The 19,646-nt window shown below is 46.0% G+C and overlaps 1 protein-coding gene and 2 long non-coding RNA genes across 3 annotated transcripts; all 3 read left to right on the forward strand.

Moving 5' to 3' along the window:
- Nucleotides 1-6,949: 6,949 nt before the first annotated feature.
- LOC114770427 (uncharacterized) lies at nucleotides 6,950-7,464 on the forward strand. Its single transcript, XR_003743342.1, has 3 exons — nucleotides 6,950-6,975; nucleotides 7,223-7,322; nucleotides 7,436-7,464. It is a non-coding gene; the product is annotated as an uncharacterized LOC114770427 (long non-coding RNA).
- A 7,919-nt stretch (nucleotides 7,465-15,383) lies between these two features.
- On the forward strand, nucleotides 15,384-15,898 carry LOC114770524 (uncharacterized). Its single transcript, XR_003743360.1, has 3 exons — nucleotides 15,384-15,409; nucleotides 15,657-15,756; nucleotides 15,870-15,898. It is a non-coding gene; the product is annotated as an uncharacterized LOC114770524 (long non-coding RNA).
- A 94-nt stretch (nucleotides 15,899-15,992) lies between these two features.
- LOC114785644 (natterin-4-like) lies at nucleotides 15,993-16,882 on the forward strand. Its single transcript, XM_028972146.1, has 3 exons — nucleotides 15,993-16,024; nucleotides 16,093-16,271; nucleotides 16,572-16,882. The coding sequence occupies exons 1-3, from the start codon at nucleotides 15,993-15,995 to the stop codon at nucleotides 16,880-16,882; spliced, it is 522 nt and encodes a 173-aa protein (XP_028827979.1).
- Nucleotides 16,883-19,646: the final 2,764 nt, after the last annotated feature.

Here is a 19,646-nt window from a genome sequence, read left to right on the forward strand (position 1 = left end):
GAATGAAAAATGTGACCACTGTCAATTTATCAAAAAATGTAATTGATTAAATTGTCATGTTCTTCCTTAATTGTTCTCTGTTAGAAAATAAAAAATGTTCTCTCACTTTAATGTGTTTGCTTATTTTCATTTGGCTTTCAGCTGGTTGAACGTCATCTGATTTTATTGTCCTATGTAATTTGCAATAGATTAATATGGATGGCAAAGCTCCATGCAACAGCATCAACATTTATTTCTTATATAGCTCAACACAAAAGTGTTAAAATCATCACTCTATTTATATAATGTAAAGCCACTATGATTGGTGACTAATTTAGAATAAGCCATAATAGAGCTATAATACAATAAAACATTCACCACAGCAGCGTGCACAAGGTCACACCTGAATGAATACAGCTATAAATCTTAGAGGAATTTAATCCACTGAACCTTCCCTACTTTGGACAGATAAAGTAGTGGCTGCAGAATGCAAGTCGGTGTGAAAAGCAAAATGGTGAGCACACGTGTATAACAAAACACCCTTAGTGAAACGGGCATTATGTCCTGAATGATATATGGACCATAGCCAATAGCTGTGGCAACCAGAATGAGTGTGAGGATTTTGTAAGCCTTCAGTGTTGCCTTTCTTCTAGAGCCCCTGTCACCAGGTTTGGGCTTGAGGAGATCCTTGAGCGTTGCCATGCAGCACAACACCATGATCATGACTGTGATGCCATAAGGAAACAGGTAGAACTGCAGCGGTAGGGAGGTGTTAAAGGAAATTCTGCCGAAGCTAATCGCAATGAGCCACACCAGCCCAGCAGCCGCTATTCTGCACCTCCGCATCTCCTTCCTCACGTACGTTACGGGGTGGACAACCGCCATATAGCGTTCGATGCACACGCAGCTGTGAAACATTGTCCGGCCATAAAACGTGATATCGTCTGCACTCTGGGCGAGGTCGCTCAGCATGTCACTGCATGCGGTGTTCATGGGGACCAACAGGAAGTAGTAAAAGGAAGCGAGAAGCTCCATCGCTGCCAGGTTGTAGGTGAGGATGTCGGCCGATGGCAGATGCCTCTTGGCCAGGACTTGCTGCGTCCCCAGTGAAACCACCCAGACGTTCAGAAAGAGAAGAAGCAATGCGACTATGAGTAACGCCATAGTTGTAGTTACATGCCACACCGGGTAGAGAACCTGACATTCGGTGATTTTACTGCAAGTGCTGTTGAAAGAGGTCTCCTCGCCGGTCATCCTCAGCCTGCGAAGACACAATAAGCGATTTATTTAACGATGGCATTACATACAGAGTTTTAAATAAAGAACCAACCTGCATGACCCAGCAGAAGGTCAGGTGTGGTGCAGAGTGGTCAACCAGCTGGCATTTAAAAACACACACACACACCTCAGACCAGTAGCCTGTAGCCTGAAAGTTCTAGATCTCTACATTTATCAACAATCAAGGATTTATAATGAATTATAACAATTATAAAGAAAAAACAGATGCAAAGTGGCGGCTTATGTGGCGCCCATTTATTGATGGCTCCTTGCACAATGACAACTATAGAGAGGTTGCAATGTCAGTAATAAGCGTCCCCAACTGAGCGTGTACTCAGTCACTGTTTTGCAAATGACTTTAAGACACGATGCAGGCAAATAGCTTCAAATGCCTGGACAAATTGCTGAGCATTTCCATGTCATCTGTGCTAGAATCCTGCAGGTGGCCTTGAGACAGACATCCCATTTATGGCAGCTGAGTTTTCCAGTCACTGATGAAGAAGTTCTCACTGCATTGAGACGGGTAGAGAACATATGCAAAACTCCATTGAGCTTTTGTTGGTTTGCCCATCTCGTATGTCATATTTCAATTCCATTTCCAAATGCAAGTGCCATGGATTATTTGAAGGCAAATGATAATTGGTTCGCAAAAGTACAGAGTATGGGGTTAGTAGTGGCCTAGCGTGTAGGCGTTGGTGAAGTGGTTGCCTGGCGGGTATGGGAACGGACCCGTAATCAGAGTTTTGCCAGTTCCAAACCGAAAACTGCCAAGGTGCCACTGAGCAAAGCACCGTCCCCACTGCTGATGGGTTAAAAGCAGAGGACACATTTCATTGTTACGGCCAATTGCAGTTCATTGTTGTCGTTGTGGCCAATGACAATCACTTCACTTTCACTCTAAGAAGGCAGACTTGTTGCGGAATCTTGATTCCTCGCAAAAGAATTCCAAATCTGTCAGATCAGCTCTTGCGCACTTTGTCTGTAAATGTATTTTTTGTCTGTAAATGTATTTTTGGTCTGTAAATATATGCACTTTGTTGTTTCAGTTTCTCTTGGTTTCTCTTTGAACCTTGTGGGGGAAGTGGAGGAAGGCTCCTGTGATTAAACAATTCAGAGGACTGATTGTCCCACATTGTCGGTAACCTGCCAACATAAAATAAGTAATAACTCAGTCATACCCATGGCTTCCTGACAGTGGCTCTATGTCTTGTCTTTGCCCAGTTTTGCCCCTAGTTGCTTTTCGTTGTTGTCAGGACCTGTCAGGACCTGTCAGCACCTGTGCCCAATCCGGACAGCGGTTAAAAGCCGGGGATTTCCGCCCATTTGGGAGCGCCGACATTCTAGTGAACTTTTGTGACTGTGTGTACTTTGAGTTCTGGCAATCGCCACACGCCTGCAGGTTTGTTTGTTATATTCCCCTTTATTTCCTGTTCTTGGCCACTGCGCCGTTGTTTATTTGTGTTTATTGTTTATTTTATAATAAAACTCCCTTCTCAGCATGTCCCGCCTCTGCGCTTCTCTCCCCCCTCAGCTCGCGGTCGTGACAGAATGTCAGCGCTCCCCCCAGAGGAAGAGGGGGCGCAGAGGAAGAAGTCAGAGAAGGAGAGACGCTGAGAACAATGCGGCCAGCTGCGGTGAAAGCGGACACCAGCGGGGAGACACACCACCCGTTCTGGTAGAGCGGTTTCACCCCGATGAGCCATGTCACGTGGCGCTGCGTGATGACGTCACCCCCGGGAGAATCCGCGAAACCCGGAAGCGACAATGTCGGATGACAAGGGCGGCGTTCCTCTAGTGAGGAGGTGGGCAGGCTCCAGCCCGAATGGCCAGAGTACTGCCCATGGGAGCAGATCACGCCATGGGACCAGGATGTCCCCAGGGTGGACGACCCTCTGAGTCACCAGTGGGAGGATACAGTTGACAAAAGCAACGATGATGTGGATTTTCATTGGGCAGTCGGTGCCGGGATGGCTACGCCCAGCACGCGTGTCCGAGATTGTTGCGACGTCCGTGAATACCCACGTGACTTCCAGGGGAACGAGGTTGACACGGACTACGACCAGGATGACGCCAGTTGGGCGGTCGGTGCCGGGATGGCTCCGCCCATCGGGCCCGTCTAGGATCGTCACAAGGTCCGTGGAGACCCACGTCCCTCCCACAAGGACAGCTGGTGGAAGAGGGCGACGGGAGGTTGCCAGCCAGCAACTGTGCTGCCGGGACTGCCTCGCAGGGAATCTGCCTCTCCAGCTCCGGTCGCCGACCCGCCTTCCCTCTGCCCGGACGTTCCCCCGCCTGCTGGAGAAGACGTCCACCCCCCTCCACGCCACACACCCACCACCATCTCCAGCTACGTGCCCAGCCCCGCGTTGGACAGCCCAATAGTCACGGGACCCTTCAGTGGGGCTGCAGACGCGGATGAGATCACCAACATCCTCGCGTGTCTGCCTGGGTCAGCATGGGGCTGGAGCGCAGCCCTCTGGCAGCAGGGAGAGATCGACAGGAGTTTTCGGGACTTCCTGCAGAGACTGAGGGCGGAGTTTGATCGGCCAGAGCCTGAGCCAGGGATCGAACTCTGCCCCTCCACCACATCCAGCGCCAGTCAGGATACGGGGCAAGAAGACCCAGCACTGGTGGGCGACGAGCAGGTCGTGCCTTCCGAGATCCTGGCTGTGCCCCCTGAGGACGTCCCGGAGTGCCCAGAGAGGAAGCCAGACGACCCTCTCTTCTGTCTGTCTCTGTCTGTGTGTGTGTGCGTGGCATTTGTGTCCATATGTCGCCCCCCACTTCCCCTCTTTGTGTCCACCAGATGGCGACCCAGCAGCGGAGCCGAACCCCAGGGAGAGAGTTCCTAACCTGACTGCACTGGTCCAAGGTGAGGTGGACAAGCCCCAATTTACCCCTAAGTCCAGCCGGGGGGGCTGCTCCCCCAAATAAATTTTTGGGGCATGAGGACCCAGCTGGGACAGGCAGGAAAAGGGCCTGCTTGTCCCAACGGACGCAGAAGGGGCTAGCTGGATATTCTGGCAATGCCCCCACCTTGGCACCAGTGACATGCAGTGAGAGGTCAGGCATGGTGGCCCCGGCTCCTCGGGCTGGCCCTCCGGCGTGGTCCGGCGTGGTCCGGCGTGGTCCGGCGTGGCGGCTCCGGCCCCTTGGGCTGGCTCCCCGGCATGGTCAGGCGTGGCGGCACCGGACCCTCGGGATGGCTCCCCGCATGGGGAGCCATCTTGTAAGTCACTTTATCCAAAGCGACTTACAAGAGGAAGACACCAGCAATTCTCATTCGATTTCTATAGAATATTGAGTTTACAAACTAAGAGCCCTGATAAGGCTCAAACTTGTCAGTGAAGAGCATGCTCAGAGGTTGTTAGGTGCTAGACGAAGAAAAATTATAATGTATTTATATATTTTTGTATTGTTTGTGCAATGTGTACGCATGTGCGTGTGTAAGTGTTAGATTTGTCTGTAATATTTTTTGAACAAGAGGGTTTTCACCTGCTTCTTAAAAGTGGTGATAGTCTCGGCTAGTCGTGTGGAGGAGGGCAGGTTGTTCCACCAGCCAGGGACAACAACGGAGAACAGAGATGATTGGAATCGGAGACCCCGTGAAGAAGGAATTTTTAGTCTCCTTTCGTTTGCTGATCTGAGAGAGCGTGCAGGAGTGTAGCTAGGTAGTATTGTGTTGATGTAGGAGGGCGCAGTTCCATTTACAGCCCTGTAGGCAAGCATCAAGGATTTGTACTCAATGCGAGCAGCTACCGGGAGCCAGTGGAGGGAGGTAAGAAGAGGTGTAACATGGGTGTATTTTGGCTGATTGAAAATGAGACGGGCTGCCATATTTTGGATCATGTAAATCAATTGCATAACAGATTCTGACTAGTTTCATGTACTTTGGTCTTCTTTCGTGAGTTAATATTAGGAAGTTATAGGTCAATATTAGTTTCAAATATTTGCACATTTCTTCATCAGTAGAGCAGTTTCACACTGTGCATGTGTGTGTATGCACAAATAATCTGGTTTTGCAGGAAAGGCATTTAACATTAGCAATAAACCAATTAAATTGTCCAAAAAAAAGTTGGTAGGTTCTGGTATTGGTTTTATAAAGCCTAGTGTAGCCAATAATACATGAACAAATGAATTCCAAATATGCACAAATAATTCATGCAGGTAATAAGAAATGAAAATTTATTAGGATATCTTGTAAAGAGAAAAGGAGGTGTTGGTCAGGCCTTGGTTCTTCCCGAGGGCAACACACAAAATTACAAATTATCCAAGCTGTAATGGATAAAGTGTAAAGTGTGTAGTGATTGTCACATGTGATGCACAGCACATGGTGCACACAGTGTAATTTGTCCTCTGCATTTAACCCATCACCCTGAGTGAGCAGTGGGCAGCCATGACAGGTGCCCGGGGAGCAGTGTGTGGGGACGCTGGCTTGCTCAGTGGCACATCAGTGGCACCTTGGCAGATGCGGATTCGAACCGGCAACCTTCTGATTACGGGGGCGCTTGCTTAACCACTAGGCCACCACTAATGGAGCTAGACGGATGACCCCTAGGGTCCTTTAAGTACTCTTCTAGACTCTGCAACGGCAGAGACAATATAAAATCTGTGGTTCTGTCATGCTCCATGACCCCATGGTCCTTAGTTACCCCAGGTTGACCCTCCATGAGCCACGCATCCAGTTGTCCATCTTACCAAGACATGCCCACTCCCTGTCAAGCCACGCCCACACCAAACCACACCAGTTCCCTGTCAAGGCGTGCTCACATTGGACCCCCATGCCAGTGCTTTTTTGGGGGGGGTTCCCTCTTGTTACCATGACCTGTTAGCAGTCTTTGACAAGGGCCGTGCTGCCACCCTGTCCCCACGCAGGTCATACAATCTGGTGATTGACCAGGAGCATGTGATAAGATGATCCTTTATTAGTCTCACAAATGGGAAAAACTAATTTTCGATAATCTCTGCCCACACGTTTGTGGTAAATGCTACAAGAATGAACAATAAAAAAAGCAACATTTGGAAATTGTTTTTGAAAAACAGTGCAATTAGTATGAACAGGAAAAGTCAGTTTTTATTTAGGACAGTGTCAACTTGGTACAGAATCATTGTACATTCTTTTCAGTATTTGACTGATTTTAAAACCTTACAAAAGTAGAATATCATGGTGTGGGCGAACGCTGATCATGTAAATCAATTGCATAACAGATTCTGACTAGTTTCATGTACTTTGGTCTTCTTTCTTGAGTTAATATTAGGAAGTTATAGGTCAAGTTTAGTTTCAAATATTTGCACATTTCTTCACACCGTGCATGTGTGTGTATGCACAAATAATCTGGCTTTGCAGTAAAAGCATTTAACATTAGCACTAAACTAATTAAATTGTGCAAAAAAAATAGTAGGTTCTGGTATTGTTTTTTTAAGCCTAGTGTAGCCAGTAATATATGTTCAAATGAGTTCCCAATATGCACAAATAATTCATGCAGGTATTATGGAGCGAATAATTCACACATGTATTGAGTTTTGTACACACTGAATAAGCTGCAAGCAGAGAGCCATGTAACTGGTAAATGAAGTGTGTTGTGTGTTGCTCCTCCCGTGGATTTCATGTGAATGTCCATATATGGGGATGGGCAGAGTTTCTGGCCAGAGTTAAATCAGTGTTTAACTGTGAAGGGGTTCAGAAGCTGCCACTGACTCAGGTCATCTGGCAATTAGGTAAGAGACAGACTCTGGCATAATTTAATTCTTGACTGTTTAATTTGGCAATAATGACATTTTATACTATATTATACATCAAACTGTAAAGTTACAGCACAGTTTAATTTACTTCTGGATTGCGTTCTAAAAACACATTTGTGCACTGGACTATTGCATTGATACAGTTGCATAAATCTGAATTTTTTTTTCTTAAAATTATTTTCACAATGCTATTTTCTATGTGCGTCTAACATGGTATTTCAAGGATAACCGCCAGATAGCCATGGATCCAACTGTTATAATCACCTTTGTCCTCCTGCAAATGAGTCTGCAGCATGTTTCTTTTGGGATACCCGCTATACCAGGTACGTACAGAACAGATCATTTCTCTTTTATGCATCTGCATACAGTAGCTGCTTCCAGTGTACCTTTTATTATGGTAAATGAATTGCTTTAATATTCTGAGATTGTCTTTCAGACAATCAGCATCATCTTCAGAGAGAAACCAGGGCAGCACAGTCAGACCAGCTGGCAGGTGCACTGAACAGCTATTTGACCTGGGTCACCTCTGCAGAACTTCCAGAAGGAACCGTTTCTTTTTATGATAAGGCGAAGGGCAAAACATTTTATATTGCAAGAGACGAGAACTGTTTCCTGTGCTTCTTTGACTCGACTGATCGAGTGTGTTATTATCCTGTTAGCTATATAGTCGGCAGCCAAGCGGCGTTTCTTGTCAACAAGGACAATTTTGAAATTTTAGAGTGGAAGACCAACGAATATTCTAAGATTCCATCATTGTCTGTGGAAACATGTAATGGTATCTTTATAATAAGAAATGAAAATGGAATAGGATATCTTTCAACGGGAAAAGGAGGTGTTGGTCAGGCCTTGGTTCTTCCCGAAGGCGACACACTAAATTATCAATTCCTCATCGTTAATCACGATATTGAAAATCAGTTCATAAGTAGTATTGACTATGACCTAAGCCAGGGAGCGATAGACATATCACAGAGTCCTCAAATCCTGAGGCATTACGCAGCCGTCAACAATGACTGCCGGCCTATAAAGCAACAGGCAAACTTGGAGAAATCGGTGGAAAAAGTGACAACTTTCCAAGTGGGTGGCTCTTTGACAGTTGGTATAAAAACTGAGATTATAGCAAAAGTCCCTTTCCTTGCAGAGTCAAAACTCGAGCTGTCTGGAGAGGTTAGTTTGTCCCTGTCATACAGCTCTTCTACAAGCGACAAATCAGTTCACTCGGTCAGCATGACTGTGGACGTTCCACCAAACCACATGTGCAACATGAAGATAACGGGGAACTCGATTGTCACCAACGTCCCCTTCACCGGCGTGATCACCAGAACCTTCAAAAACAAAGAAGTCCGCACCACCTCTGTCAGTGGCACCTTCAACGCACAGGAAGTCGGGGAAATCAGAGCGATTGTTGATCGGTGCCAGCCAGTGCCAGATCCACAACCTTGCTGAGAATGAAAAATGTGACCACTGTCAATTTATCAAAAAATGTAATTGATTAAATTGTCATGTTCTTCCTTAATTGTTCTCTGTTAGAAAATAAAAAATGTTCTCTCACTTTAATGTGTTTGCTTATTTTCATTTGGCTTTCAGCTGGTTGAACGTCATCTGATTTTATTGTCCTATGTAATTTGCAATAGATTAATATGGATGGCAAAGCTCCATGCAACAGCATCAACATTTATTTCTTATATAGCTCAACACAAAAGTGTTAAAATCATCACTCTATTTATATAATGTAAAGCCACTATGATTGGTGACTAATTTAGAATAAGCCATAATAGAGCTATAATACAATAAAACATTCACCACAGCAGCGTGCACAAGGTCACACCTGAATGAATACAGCTATAAATCTTAGAGGAATTTAATCCACTGAACCTTCCCTACTTTGGACAGATAAAGTAGTGGCTGCAGAATGCAAGTCGGTGTGAAAAGCAAAATGGTGAGCACACGTGTATAACAAAACACCCTTAGTGAAACGGGCATTATGTCCTAAATGATATATGGACCATAGCCAATAGCTGTGGCAACCAGAATGAGTGTGAGGATTTTGTAAGCCTTCAGTGTTGCCTTTCTTCTAGAGCCCCTGTCACCAGGTTTGGGCTTGAGGAGATCCTTGAGCGTTGCCATGCAGCACAACACCATGATCATGACTGTGATGCCATAAGGAAACAGGTAGAACTGCAGCGGTAGGGAGGTGTTAAAGGAAATTCTGCCGAAGCTAATCGCAATGAGCCACACCAGCCCAGCAGCCGCTATTCTGCACCTCCGCATCTCCTTCCTCACGTACGTTACGGGGTGGACAACCGCCATATAGCGTTCGATGCACACGCAGCTGTGAAACATTGTCCGGCCATAAAACGTGATATCGTCTGCACTCTGGGCGAGGTCGCTCAGCATGTCACTGCATGCGGTGTTCATGGGGACCAACAGGAAGTAGTAAAAGGAAGCGAGAAGCTCCATCGCTGCCAGGTTGTAGGTGAGGATGTCGGCCGATGGCAGATGCCTCTTGGCCAGGACTTGCTGCGTCCCCAGTGAAACCACCCAGACGTTCAGAAAGAGAAGAAGCAATGCGACTATGAGTAACGCCATAGTTGTAGTTACATGCCACACCGGGTAGAGAACCTGACATTCGGTGATTTTACTGCAAGTGCTGTTGAAAGAGGTCTCCTCGCCGGTCATCCTCAGCCTGCGAAGACACAATAAGCGATTTATTTAACGATGGCATTACATACAGAGTTTTAAATAAAGAACCAACCTGCATGACCCAGCAGAAGGTCAGGTGTGGTGCAGAGTGGTCAACCAGCTGGCATTTAAAAACACACACACACACACCTCAGACCAGTAGCCTGTAGCCTGAAAGTTCTAGATCTCTACATTTATCAACAATCAAGGATTTATAATGAATTATAACAATTATAAAGAAAAAACAGATGCAAAGTGGCGGCTTATGTGGCGCCCATTTATTGATGGCTCCTTGCACAATGACAACTATAGAGAGGTTGCAATGTCAGTAATAAGCGTCCCCAACTGAGCGTGTACTCAGTCACTGTTTTGCAAATGACTTTAAGACACGATGCAGGCAAATAGCTTCAAATGCCTGGACAAATTGCTGAGCATTTCCATGTCATCTGTGCTAGAATCCTGCAGGTGGCCTTGAGACAGACATCCCATTTATGGCAGCTGAGTTTTCCAGTCACTGATGAAGAAGTTCTCACTGCATTGAGACGGGTAGAGAACATATGCAAAACTCCATTGAGCTTTTGTTGGTTTGCCCATCTCGTATGTCATATTTCAATTCCATTTCCAAATGCAAGTGCCATGGATTATTTGAAGGCAAATGATAATTGGTTCGCAAAAGTACAGAGTATGGGGTTAGTAGTGGCCTAGCGTGTAGGCGTTGGTGAAGTGGTTGCCTGGCGGGTATGGGAACGGACCCGTAATCAGAGTTTTGCCAGTTCCAAACCGAAAACTGCCAAGGTGCCACTGAGCAAAGCACCGTCCCCACTGCTGATGGGTTAAAAGCAGAGGACACATTTCATTGTTACGGCCAATTGCAGTTCATTGTTGTCGTTGTGGCCAATGACAATCACTTCACTTTCACTCTAAGAAGGCAGACTTGTTGCGGAATCTTGATTCCTCGCAAAAGAATTCCAAATCTGTCAGATCAGCTCTTGCGCACTTTGTCTGTAAATGTATTTTTTGTCTGTAAATGTATTTTTGGTCTGTAAATATATGCACTTTGTTGTTTCAGTTTCTCTTGGTTTCTCTTTGAACCTTGTGGGGGAAGTGGAGGAAGGCTCCTGTGATTAAACAATTCAGAGGACTGATTGTCCCACATTGTCGGTAACCTGCCAACATAAAATAAGTAATAACTCAGTCATACCCATGGCTTCCTGACAGTGGCTCTATGTCTTGTCTTTGCCCAGTTTTGCCCCTAGTTGCTTTTCGTTGTTGTCAGGACCTGTCAGGACCTGTCAGCACCTGTGCCCAATCCGGACAGCGGTTAAAAGCCGGGGATTTCCGCCCATTTGGGAGCGCCGACATTCTAGTGAACTTTTGTGACTGTGTGTACTTTGAGTTCTGGCAATCGCCACACACCTGCAGGTTTGTTTGTTATATTCCCCTTTATTTCCTGTTCTTGGCCACTGCGCCGTTGTTTATTTGTGTTTATTGTTTATTTTATAATAAAACTCCCTTCTCAGCATGTCCCGCCTCTGCGCTTCTCTCCCCCCTCAGCTCGCGGTCGTGACAGAATGTCAGCGCTCCCCCCAGAGGAAGAGGGGGCGCAGAGGAAGAAGTCAGAGAAGGAGAGACGCTGAGAACAATGCGGCCAGCTGCGGTGAAAGTGGACACCAGCGGGGAGACACACCACCCGTTCTGGTAGAGCGGTTTCACCCCGATGAGCCATGTCACGTGGCGCTGCGTGATGACGTCACCCCCGGGAGAATCCGCGAAACCCGGAAGCGACAATGTCGGATGACAAGGGCGGCGTTCCTCTAGTGAGGAGGTGGGCAGGCTCCAGCCCGAATGGCCAGAGTACTGCCCATGGGAGCAGATCACGCCATGGGACCAGGATGTCCCCAGGGTGGACGACCCTCTGAGTCACCAGTGGGAGGATACAGTTGACAAAAGCAACGATGATGTGGATTTTCATTGGGCAGTCGGTGCCGGGATGGCTACGCCCAGCACGCGTGTCCGAGATTGTTGCGACGTCTGTGAATACCCACGTGACTTCCAGGGGAACGAGGTTGACACGGACTACGACCAGGATGACGCCAGTTGGGCGGTCGGTGCCGGGATGGCTCCGCCCATCGGGCCCGTCTAGGATCGTCACAAGGTCCGTGGAGACCCACGTCCCTCCCACAAGGACAGCTGGTGGAAGAGGGCGACGGGAGGTTGCCAGCCAGCAACTGTGCTGCCGGGACTGCCTCGCAGGGAATCTGCCTCTCCAGCTCCGGTCGCCGACCCGCCTTCCCTCTGCCCGGACGTTCCCCCGCCTGCTGGAGAAGACGTCCACCCCCCTCCACGCCACACACCCACCACCATCTCCAGCTACGTGCCCAGCCCCGCGTTGGACAGCCCAATAGTCACGGGACCCTTCAGTGGGGCTGCAGACGCGGATGAGATCACCAACATCCTCGCGTGTCTGCCTGGGTCAGCATGGGGCTGGAGCGCAGCCCTCTGGCAGCAGGGAGAGATCGACAGGAGTTTTCGGGACTTCCTGCAGAGACTGAGGGCGGAGTTTGATCGGCCAGAGCCTGAGCCAGGGATCGAACTCTGCCCCTCCACCACATCCAGCGCCAGTCAGGATACGGGGCAAGAAGACCCAGCACTGGTGGGCGACGAGCAGGTCGTGCCTTCCGAGATCCTGGCTGTGCCCCCTGAGGACGTCCCGGAGTGCCCAGAGAGGAAGCCAGACGACCCTCTCTTCTGTCTGTCTCTGTCTGTGTGTGTGTGCGTGGCATTTGTGTCCATATGTCGCCCCCCACTTCCCCTCTTTGTGTCCACCAGATGGCGACCCAGCAGCGGAGCCGAACCCCAGGGAGAGAGTTCCTAACCTGACTGCACTGGTCCAAGGTGAGGTGGACAAGCCCCAATTTACCCCTAAGTCCAGCCGGGGGGGCTGCTCCCCCAAATAAATTTTTGGGGCATGAGGACCCAGCTGGGACAGGCAGGAAAAGGGCCTGCTTGTCCCAACGGACGCAGAAGGGGCTAGCTGGATATTCTGGCAATGCCCCCACCTTGGCACCAGTGACATGCAGTGAGAGGTCAGGCATGGTGGCCCCGGCTCCTCGGGCTGGCCCCCCGGCGTGGTCCGGCGTGGTCCGGCGTGGCGGCTCCGGCCCCTTGGGCTGGCTCCCCGGCATGGTCAGGCGTGGCGGCACCGGACCCTCGGGATGGCTCCCCGCATGGGGAGCCATCTTGTAAGTCACTTTATCCAAAGCGACTTACAAGAGGAAGACACCAGCAATTCTCATTCGATTTCTATAGAATATTGAGGTTACAAACTAAGAGCCCTGATAAGGCTCAAACTTGTCAGTGAAGAGCATGCTCAGAGGTTGTTAGGTGCTAGACGAAGAAAAATTATAATGTATTTATATATTTTTGTATTGTTTGTGCAATGTGTACGCATGTGCGTGTGTAAGTGTTAGATTTGTCTGTAATATTTTTTGAACAAGAGGGTTTTCACCTGCTTCTTAAAAGTGGTGATAGTCTCGGCTAGTCGTGTGGAGGAGGGCAGGTTGTTCCACCAGCCAGGGACAACAACGGAGAACAGAGATGATTGGAATCGGAGACCCCGTGAAGAAGGAATTTTTAGTCTCCTTTCGTTTGCTGATCTGAGAGAGCGTGCAGGAGTGTAGCTAGGTAGTATTGTGTTGATGTAGGAGGGCGCAGTTCCATTTACAGCCCTGTAGGCAAGCATCAAGGATTTGTACTCAATGCGAGCAGCTACCGGGAGCCAGTGGAGGGAGGTAAGAAGAGGTGTAACATGGGTGTATTTTGGCTGATTGAAAATGAGACCTGCTGCCATATTTTGGATCATGTAAATCAATTGCATAACAGATTCTGACTAGTTTCATGTACTTTGGTCTTCTTTCGTGAGTTAATATTAGGAAGTTATAGGTCAATATTAGTTTCAAATATTTGCACATTTCTTCATCAGTAGAGCATTTTCACACTGTGCATGTGTGTGTATGCACAAATAATCTGGTTTTGCAGGAAAGGCATTTAACATTAGCAATAAACCAATTAAATTGTCCAAAAAAAAGTTGGTAGGTTCTGGTATTGGTTTTATAAAGCCTAGTGTAGCCAATAATACATGAACAAATGAATTCCAAATATGCACAAATAATTCATGCAGGTAATAAGAAATGAAAATTTATTAGGATATCTTGTAAAGAGAAAAGGAGGTGTTGGTCAGGCCTTGGTTCTTCCCGAGGGCAACACACAAAATTACAAATTATCCAAGCTGTAATGGATAAAGTGTAAAGTGTGTAGTGATTGTCACATGTGATGCACAGCACATGGTGCACACAGTGTAATTTGTCCTCTGCATTTAACCCATCACCCTGAGTGAGCAGTGGGCAGCCATGACAGGTGCCCGGGGAGCAGTGTGTGGGGACGCTGGCTTGCTCAGTGGCACCTCAGTGGCACCTTGGCAGATGCGGATTCGAACCGGCAACCTTCTGATTACGGGGGCGCTTGCTTAACCACTAGGCCACCACTAATGGAGCTAGACGGATGACCCCTAGGGTCCTTTAAGTACTCTTCTAGACTCTGCAACGGCAGAGACAATATAAAATCTGTGGTTCTGTCATGCTCCATGACCCCATGGTCCTTAGTTACCCCAGGTTGACCCTCCATGAGCCACGCATCCAGTTGTCCATCTTACCAAGACATGCCCACTCCCTGTCAAGCCACGCCCACACCAAACCACACCAGTTCCCTGTCAAGGCGTGCTCACATTGGACCCCCATGCCAGTGCTTTTTTGGGGGGGGTTCCCTCTTGTTACCATGACCTGTTAGCAGTCTTTGACAAGGGCCGTGCTGCCACCCTGTCCCCACGCAGGTCATACAATCTGGCGATTGACCAGGAGCATGTGATAAGATGATCCTTTATTAGTCTCACAAATGGGAAAAACTAATTTTCGATAATCTCTGCCCACACGTTTGTGGTAAATGCTACAAGAATGAACAATAAAAAAAGCAACATTTGGAAATTGCTTTTGAAAAACAGTGCAATTAGTATGAACAGGAAAAGTCAGTTTTTATTTAGGACAGTGTCAACTTGGTACAGAATCATTGTACATTCTTTTCAGTATTTGACTGATTTTAAAACCTTACAAAAGTAGAATATCATGGTGTGGGCGAACGCTGATCATGTAAATCAATTGCATAACAGATTCTGACTAGTTTCATGTACTTTGGTCTTCTTTCTTGAGTTAATATTAGGAAGTTATAGGTCAAGTTTAGTTTCAAATATTTGCACATTTCTTCACACCGTGCATGTGTGTGTATGCACAAATAATCTGGCTTTGCAGTAAAAGCATTTAACATTAGCACTAAACTAATTAAATTGTGCAAAAAAAATAGTAGGTTCTGGTATTGTTTTTTTAAGCCTAGTGTAGCCAGTAATATATGTTCAAATGAGTTCCCAATATGCACAAATAATTCATGCAGGTATTATGGAGCGAATAATTCACACATGTATTGAGTTTTGTACACACTGAATAAGCTGCAAGCAGAGAGCCATGTAACTGGTAAATGAAGTGTGTTGTGTGTTGCTCCTCCCGTGGATTTCATGTGAATGTCCATATATGGGGATGGGCAGAGTTTCTGGCCAGAGTTAAATCAGTGTTTAACTGTGAAGGGGTTCAGAAGCTGCCACTGACTCAGGTCATCTGGCAATTAGGTAAGAGACAGACTCTGGCATAATTTAATTCTTGACTGTTTAATTTGGCAATAATGACATTTTATACTATATTATACATCAAACTGTAAAGTTACAGCACAGTTTAATTTACTTCTGGATTGCGTTCTAAAAACACATTTGTGCACTGGACTATTGCATTGATACAGTTGCATAAATCTGAATTTTTTTTTCTTAAAATTATTTTCACAATGCTATTTTCTATGTGCGTCTAACATGGTATTTCAAGGATAACCGCCAGATAGCCATGGATCCAACTGTTATAATCACCTTTGTCCTCCTGCAAATGAGTCTGCAGCATGTTTCTTTTGGGATACCCGCTATACCAGGTACGTACAGAACAGATCATTTCTCTTTTATGCATCTGCATACAGTAGCTGCTTCCAGTGTACCTTTTATTATGGTAAATGAATTGCTTTAATATTCTGAAATTGTCTTTCAGACAATCAGCATCATCTTCAGAGAGAAACCAGGGCAGCACAGTCAGACCAGCTGGCAGGTGCACTGAACAGCTATTTGACCTGGGTCACCTCTGCAGAACTTCCAGAAGGAACCGTTTCTTTTTATGATAAGACGAAGGGCAAAACATTTTATTTTGCGAGAGACGAGAACTGTTTCCCGTGCTTCTTTGACTCGACTGATCGAGTGTGTTATTATCCTGTTAGCTATGTAGTCGGCAGCCAAGCGGCGTTTCTTGTCAACAAGGACAATTTTGAAATTTTAGAGTGGAAGACCAACGAATATTCTAAGATTCCATCATTGTCTGTGGAAACATGTAATGGTATCTTTATAATAAGAAATGAAAATGGAATAGGATATCTTTCAACGGGAAAAGGAGGTGTTGGTCAGGCCTTGGTTCTTCCCGAAGGCGACACACTAAATTATCAATTCCTCATCGTTAATCACGATATCGAAAATCAGTTCATAAGTAGTATTGACTATGACCTAAGCCAGGGAGCGATAGACATATCACAGAGTCCTCAAATCCTGAGGCATTACGCAGCCGTCAACAATGACTGCCGGCCTATAAAGCAACAGGCAAACTTGGAGAAATCGGTGGAAAAAGTGACAACTTTCCAAGTGGGTGGCTCTTTGACAGTTGGTATAAAAACTGAGATTATAGCAAAAGTCCCTTTCCTTGCAGAGTCAAAACTCGAGCTGTCTGGAGAGGTTAGTTTGTCCCTGTCATACAGCTCTTCTACAAGCGACAAATCAGTTCACTCGGTCAGCATGACTGTGGACGTTCCACCAAACCACATGTGCAACATGAAGATAACGGGGAACTCGATTGTCACCAACGTCCCCTTCACCGGCGTGATCACCAGAACCTTCAAAAACAAAGAAGTCCGCACCACCTCTGTCAGTGGCACCTTCAACGCACAGGAAGTCGGGGAAATCAGAGCGATTGTTGATCGGTGCCAGCCAGTTCCAGATCCACAGCCTTGCTCAGAATGAAAAATGTGACCACTGTCAATCTATCAAAAAATGTAATTGATTAAATTGTCATGTTCTTCCTTAATTGTTCTCTGTTAGAAAATATAAAATGTTCTCTCACTTTAATGTGTTTGCTTACAATAAAATAAGACCTTAAGTCTCCCAACTGCTCTTCAAGGGTGACGGTTAAAAGCAGAGGACACATTTCGTTGTGTCACCGTGTGCTGTGCTGCAGTTTTTCACTATGACAATCACTTCACTTTCACTTTCATAAGTAATTGAAATCATTCCACTGGTTATAGGCTTGTTCAAAAATAAAAGCAATATTCAAAAAATGTCAAAATGAATATAGCAAAATGACTGCATTTCCATTTTCTAATGTTATGAGACAGAAGTGTTTCCAAGTCATTCCAAGAATCATTACGACAAGAGTACCATACTTTGGATTATGTCTCGTTCTGTTCTAGACTTCTGTACCTGTCATTATTTCTAAGAAGGCAACTCTTTCTGGTCATTGTCCATGATTTCACAGAGGACCTGTGGATTTAGAACCTTCTTTAGCTCCTGGGCAGCAGAGGTTTGTGCGGAGTTTGCATTCTCTCCTCGTGTCTCTCTGGTTTCCTCTCGCCGTTCATGCTCTCCCCATGTTCTGTGCTCGGGATTTCTTTTACCTTCCAGGAACATGCACATTAAGTGAATTGGCTGCTCTGAATTGTCCTTAGGTGTGTGTGTGTGTGTGTGCTCTGCGCCAACCCAAAGTAGGATTTTTTAATGGAAAGTGAGTGAGTGAGAGTGGTCTCCCCCTGGGGGACACTCTAAAGTATTTGACGTGCACAGTTTGAAGGTTATTGGAAATGTAGTCTCTGAAAATCTGGATTGTGTGTATAAAAGCTTCAGTCTGTGTTCATTTCCTGTCTTCACAAAGCCACTGACACATGGACACTGGTACATTTCAATACATACAAACAGATCTTTAAGTAAAAAGGTTTTATTATGGTTACAATGTAGTTCACAGCAATTTTCTCACACAATAAAAAATAATTCAGCGAAGCTGTAAGAAAGGTGAGGTCTGCAAGCAATATATTAAAATATGGGTTTTATGTTTCTTATCATCATAACCCATTGCAGTTTACCAGCCTTTAGCAGATAAAGTCGTGGCTGGGGCACAAAACTGGGCAAGAATAGCCACGCGTAGGTTGTACGAAAGTCGCACACAGTACAAGATGAGTAGGTAATTGTGCTTAAGGAAATCAGTGGACCGTTGCCAATGAGTGAAGTAATCCAAATTAGTTACACCACCCTGAAGGCCTTCCTCTTCAGCTTGTCTGTCTTCCCACGGCCTGTTTTGGGCTTCTTCAGAACCCTCAGGATGACCAAGCTACATAAAGTCATTAGAAACAGGGCCACACAGAAGGGCAGGATGAAAACTTCATAACCAATCTTAACGAAAAGGAAAGCAATACCGACACCGACCGAGTTCAGCCAGGGCAGCCCGACACACATTAGCCTGATCCGGTGCATCCTCGCGCTCCGGCACGTCACCGGATGAACCACGGCCACGTAGCGCTCCAGGCAGATGCAGAAGAAGCTCACGTCGCTCGCATATTCGATTAAGAGGATCAGGGCTCTGCTGCAGCTGGCGATGCTGAACAGGGTGAGGCAGGTGAGAACCTCCATGGTGGCCTGGTTGAGAGGCAGCATCTCAGCCGATGCCAAGTGTCCTTTGGACCTGATTCGCCTGATCCCCAGACAGAGCACCCAGACGTTCAATGGCAGGAATAATGCAATATTTACAATAAACGCGGTAATGTACATAACCTCAGATACGGGGTCAAAGGTCCAACATTCATCAAAAAAACAGGACGAGAGGTTGGAAGAAGAATTAGTTCCTGTCCGTTGCATTAATACTCTTTAGAAGAAGACAGTTTTTAGATTTAGTTGTGTTTTAATGTGTTTAAATATGAAAAATTAGAATACATATATTCATGAGTAAAGTAAAAAAAAAAACCTTTTTGATTTGTGTTTTATGGTCCTCTCTTCAAATGGAACTGATGAGTTTGGGATAGCAAGGACTCCTCGCGTAGACACAATTTCCACCACTGGGGTGCATACCCTGTTTACAAGGACTCTTCTTGTGAATGTGGTTAAAAATGGCATCATTTGAGTAGTGTTTCCCTTTACTAATCGTGGCTAAAGTGATAATGTGAAAAAGAAATCCGGACTCCTGACCACACCTGGCTTGCTTCCTGACACCCTGAGATAAATGCAGTATATGCAAATATGCAAGACACAAGTCATGTGTTATTATTCTCAGATTTTTTATTTATGCATGACGTAAAAATAGTAGATATATTAGGACTCCAGCAATACTCAAACTATTCACTTTTATAAAGTGGCTGCATCACTGTTACAGTACGGGCCAAAAGTCTGGACACACCTTCTGTGTTGTCTTTATTTTCATGACCATTTACGTTGGTAGATTCTTACTGAAGGCATCAAAACTACGAATGAACACATGTGGAGTTATGTACTTAACTGGAAGTATCTAGTCTTTGCTGTAGTGAAGGATGGTGAAAGCTCAGAGGAAACAACAGAAGACAGTCCAGTAGGGGAGAGGGTGCGGACAACGTCTGAAGGACTATGCGTTTTTGGAAACTCTGACAGTATCCTACAAAGTATCTTGCTCATAAAAAAAAAAAAATAATACAATGAAAAAATTGGACATGAAATCATCTGAGTAGCTGAGGAAAGTGAAAAAGCACTTTATTTGAGCTGATTCTGTTCG

This window comes from Denticeps clupeoides, chromosome 1 (assembly GCF_900700375.1).
Source record: "Denticeps clupeoides chromosome 1, fDenClu1.1, whole genome shotgun sequence".
In the NCBI taxonomy this organism is placed as follows: domain Eukaryota; kingdom Metazoa; phylum Chordata; class Actinopteri; order Clupeiformes; family Denticipitidae; genus Denticeps; species Denticeps clupeoides.

Bases quoted from the DNA above. Each gene is read 5' to 3' on its own strand.
- LOC114785644 (XM_028972146.1), top strand. From the start codon at position 15,993: ATGATAAGACGAAGGGCAAAACATTTTATTTT. The intron at 16,025-16,092 runs GCGAGAGACGAG...TTATCCTGTTAG, and splicing joins AGGGCAAAACATTTTATTTT to CTATGTAGTCGGCAGCCAAG. The intron at 16,272-16,571 runs GTCAGGCCTTGG...CTTTCCTTGCAG, and splicing joins AACGGGAAAAGGAGGTGTTG to AGTCAAAACTCGAGCTGTCT.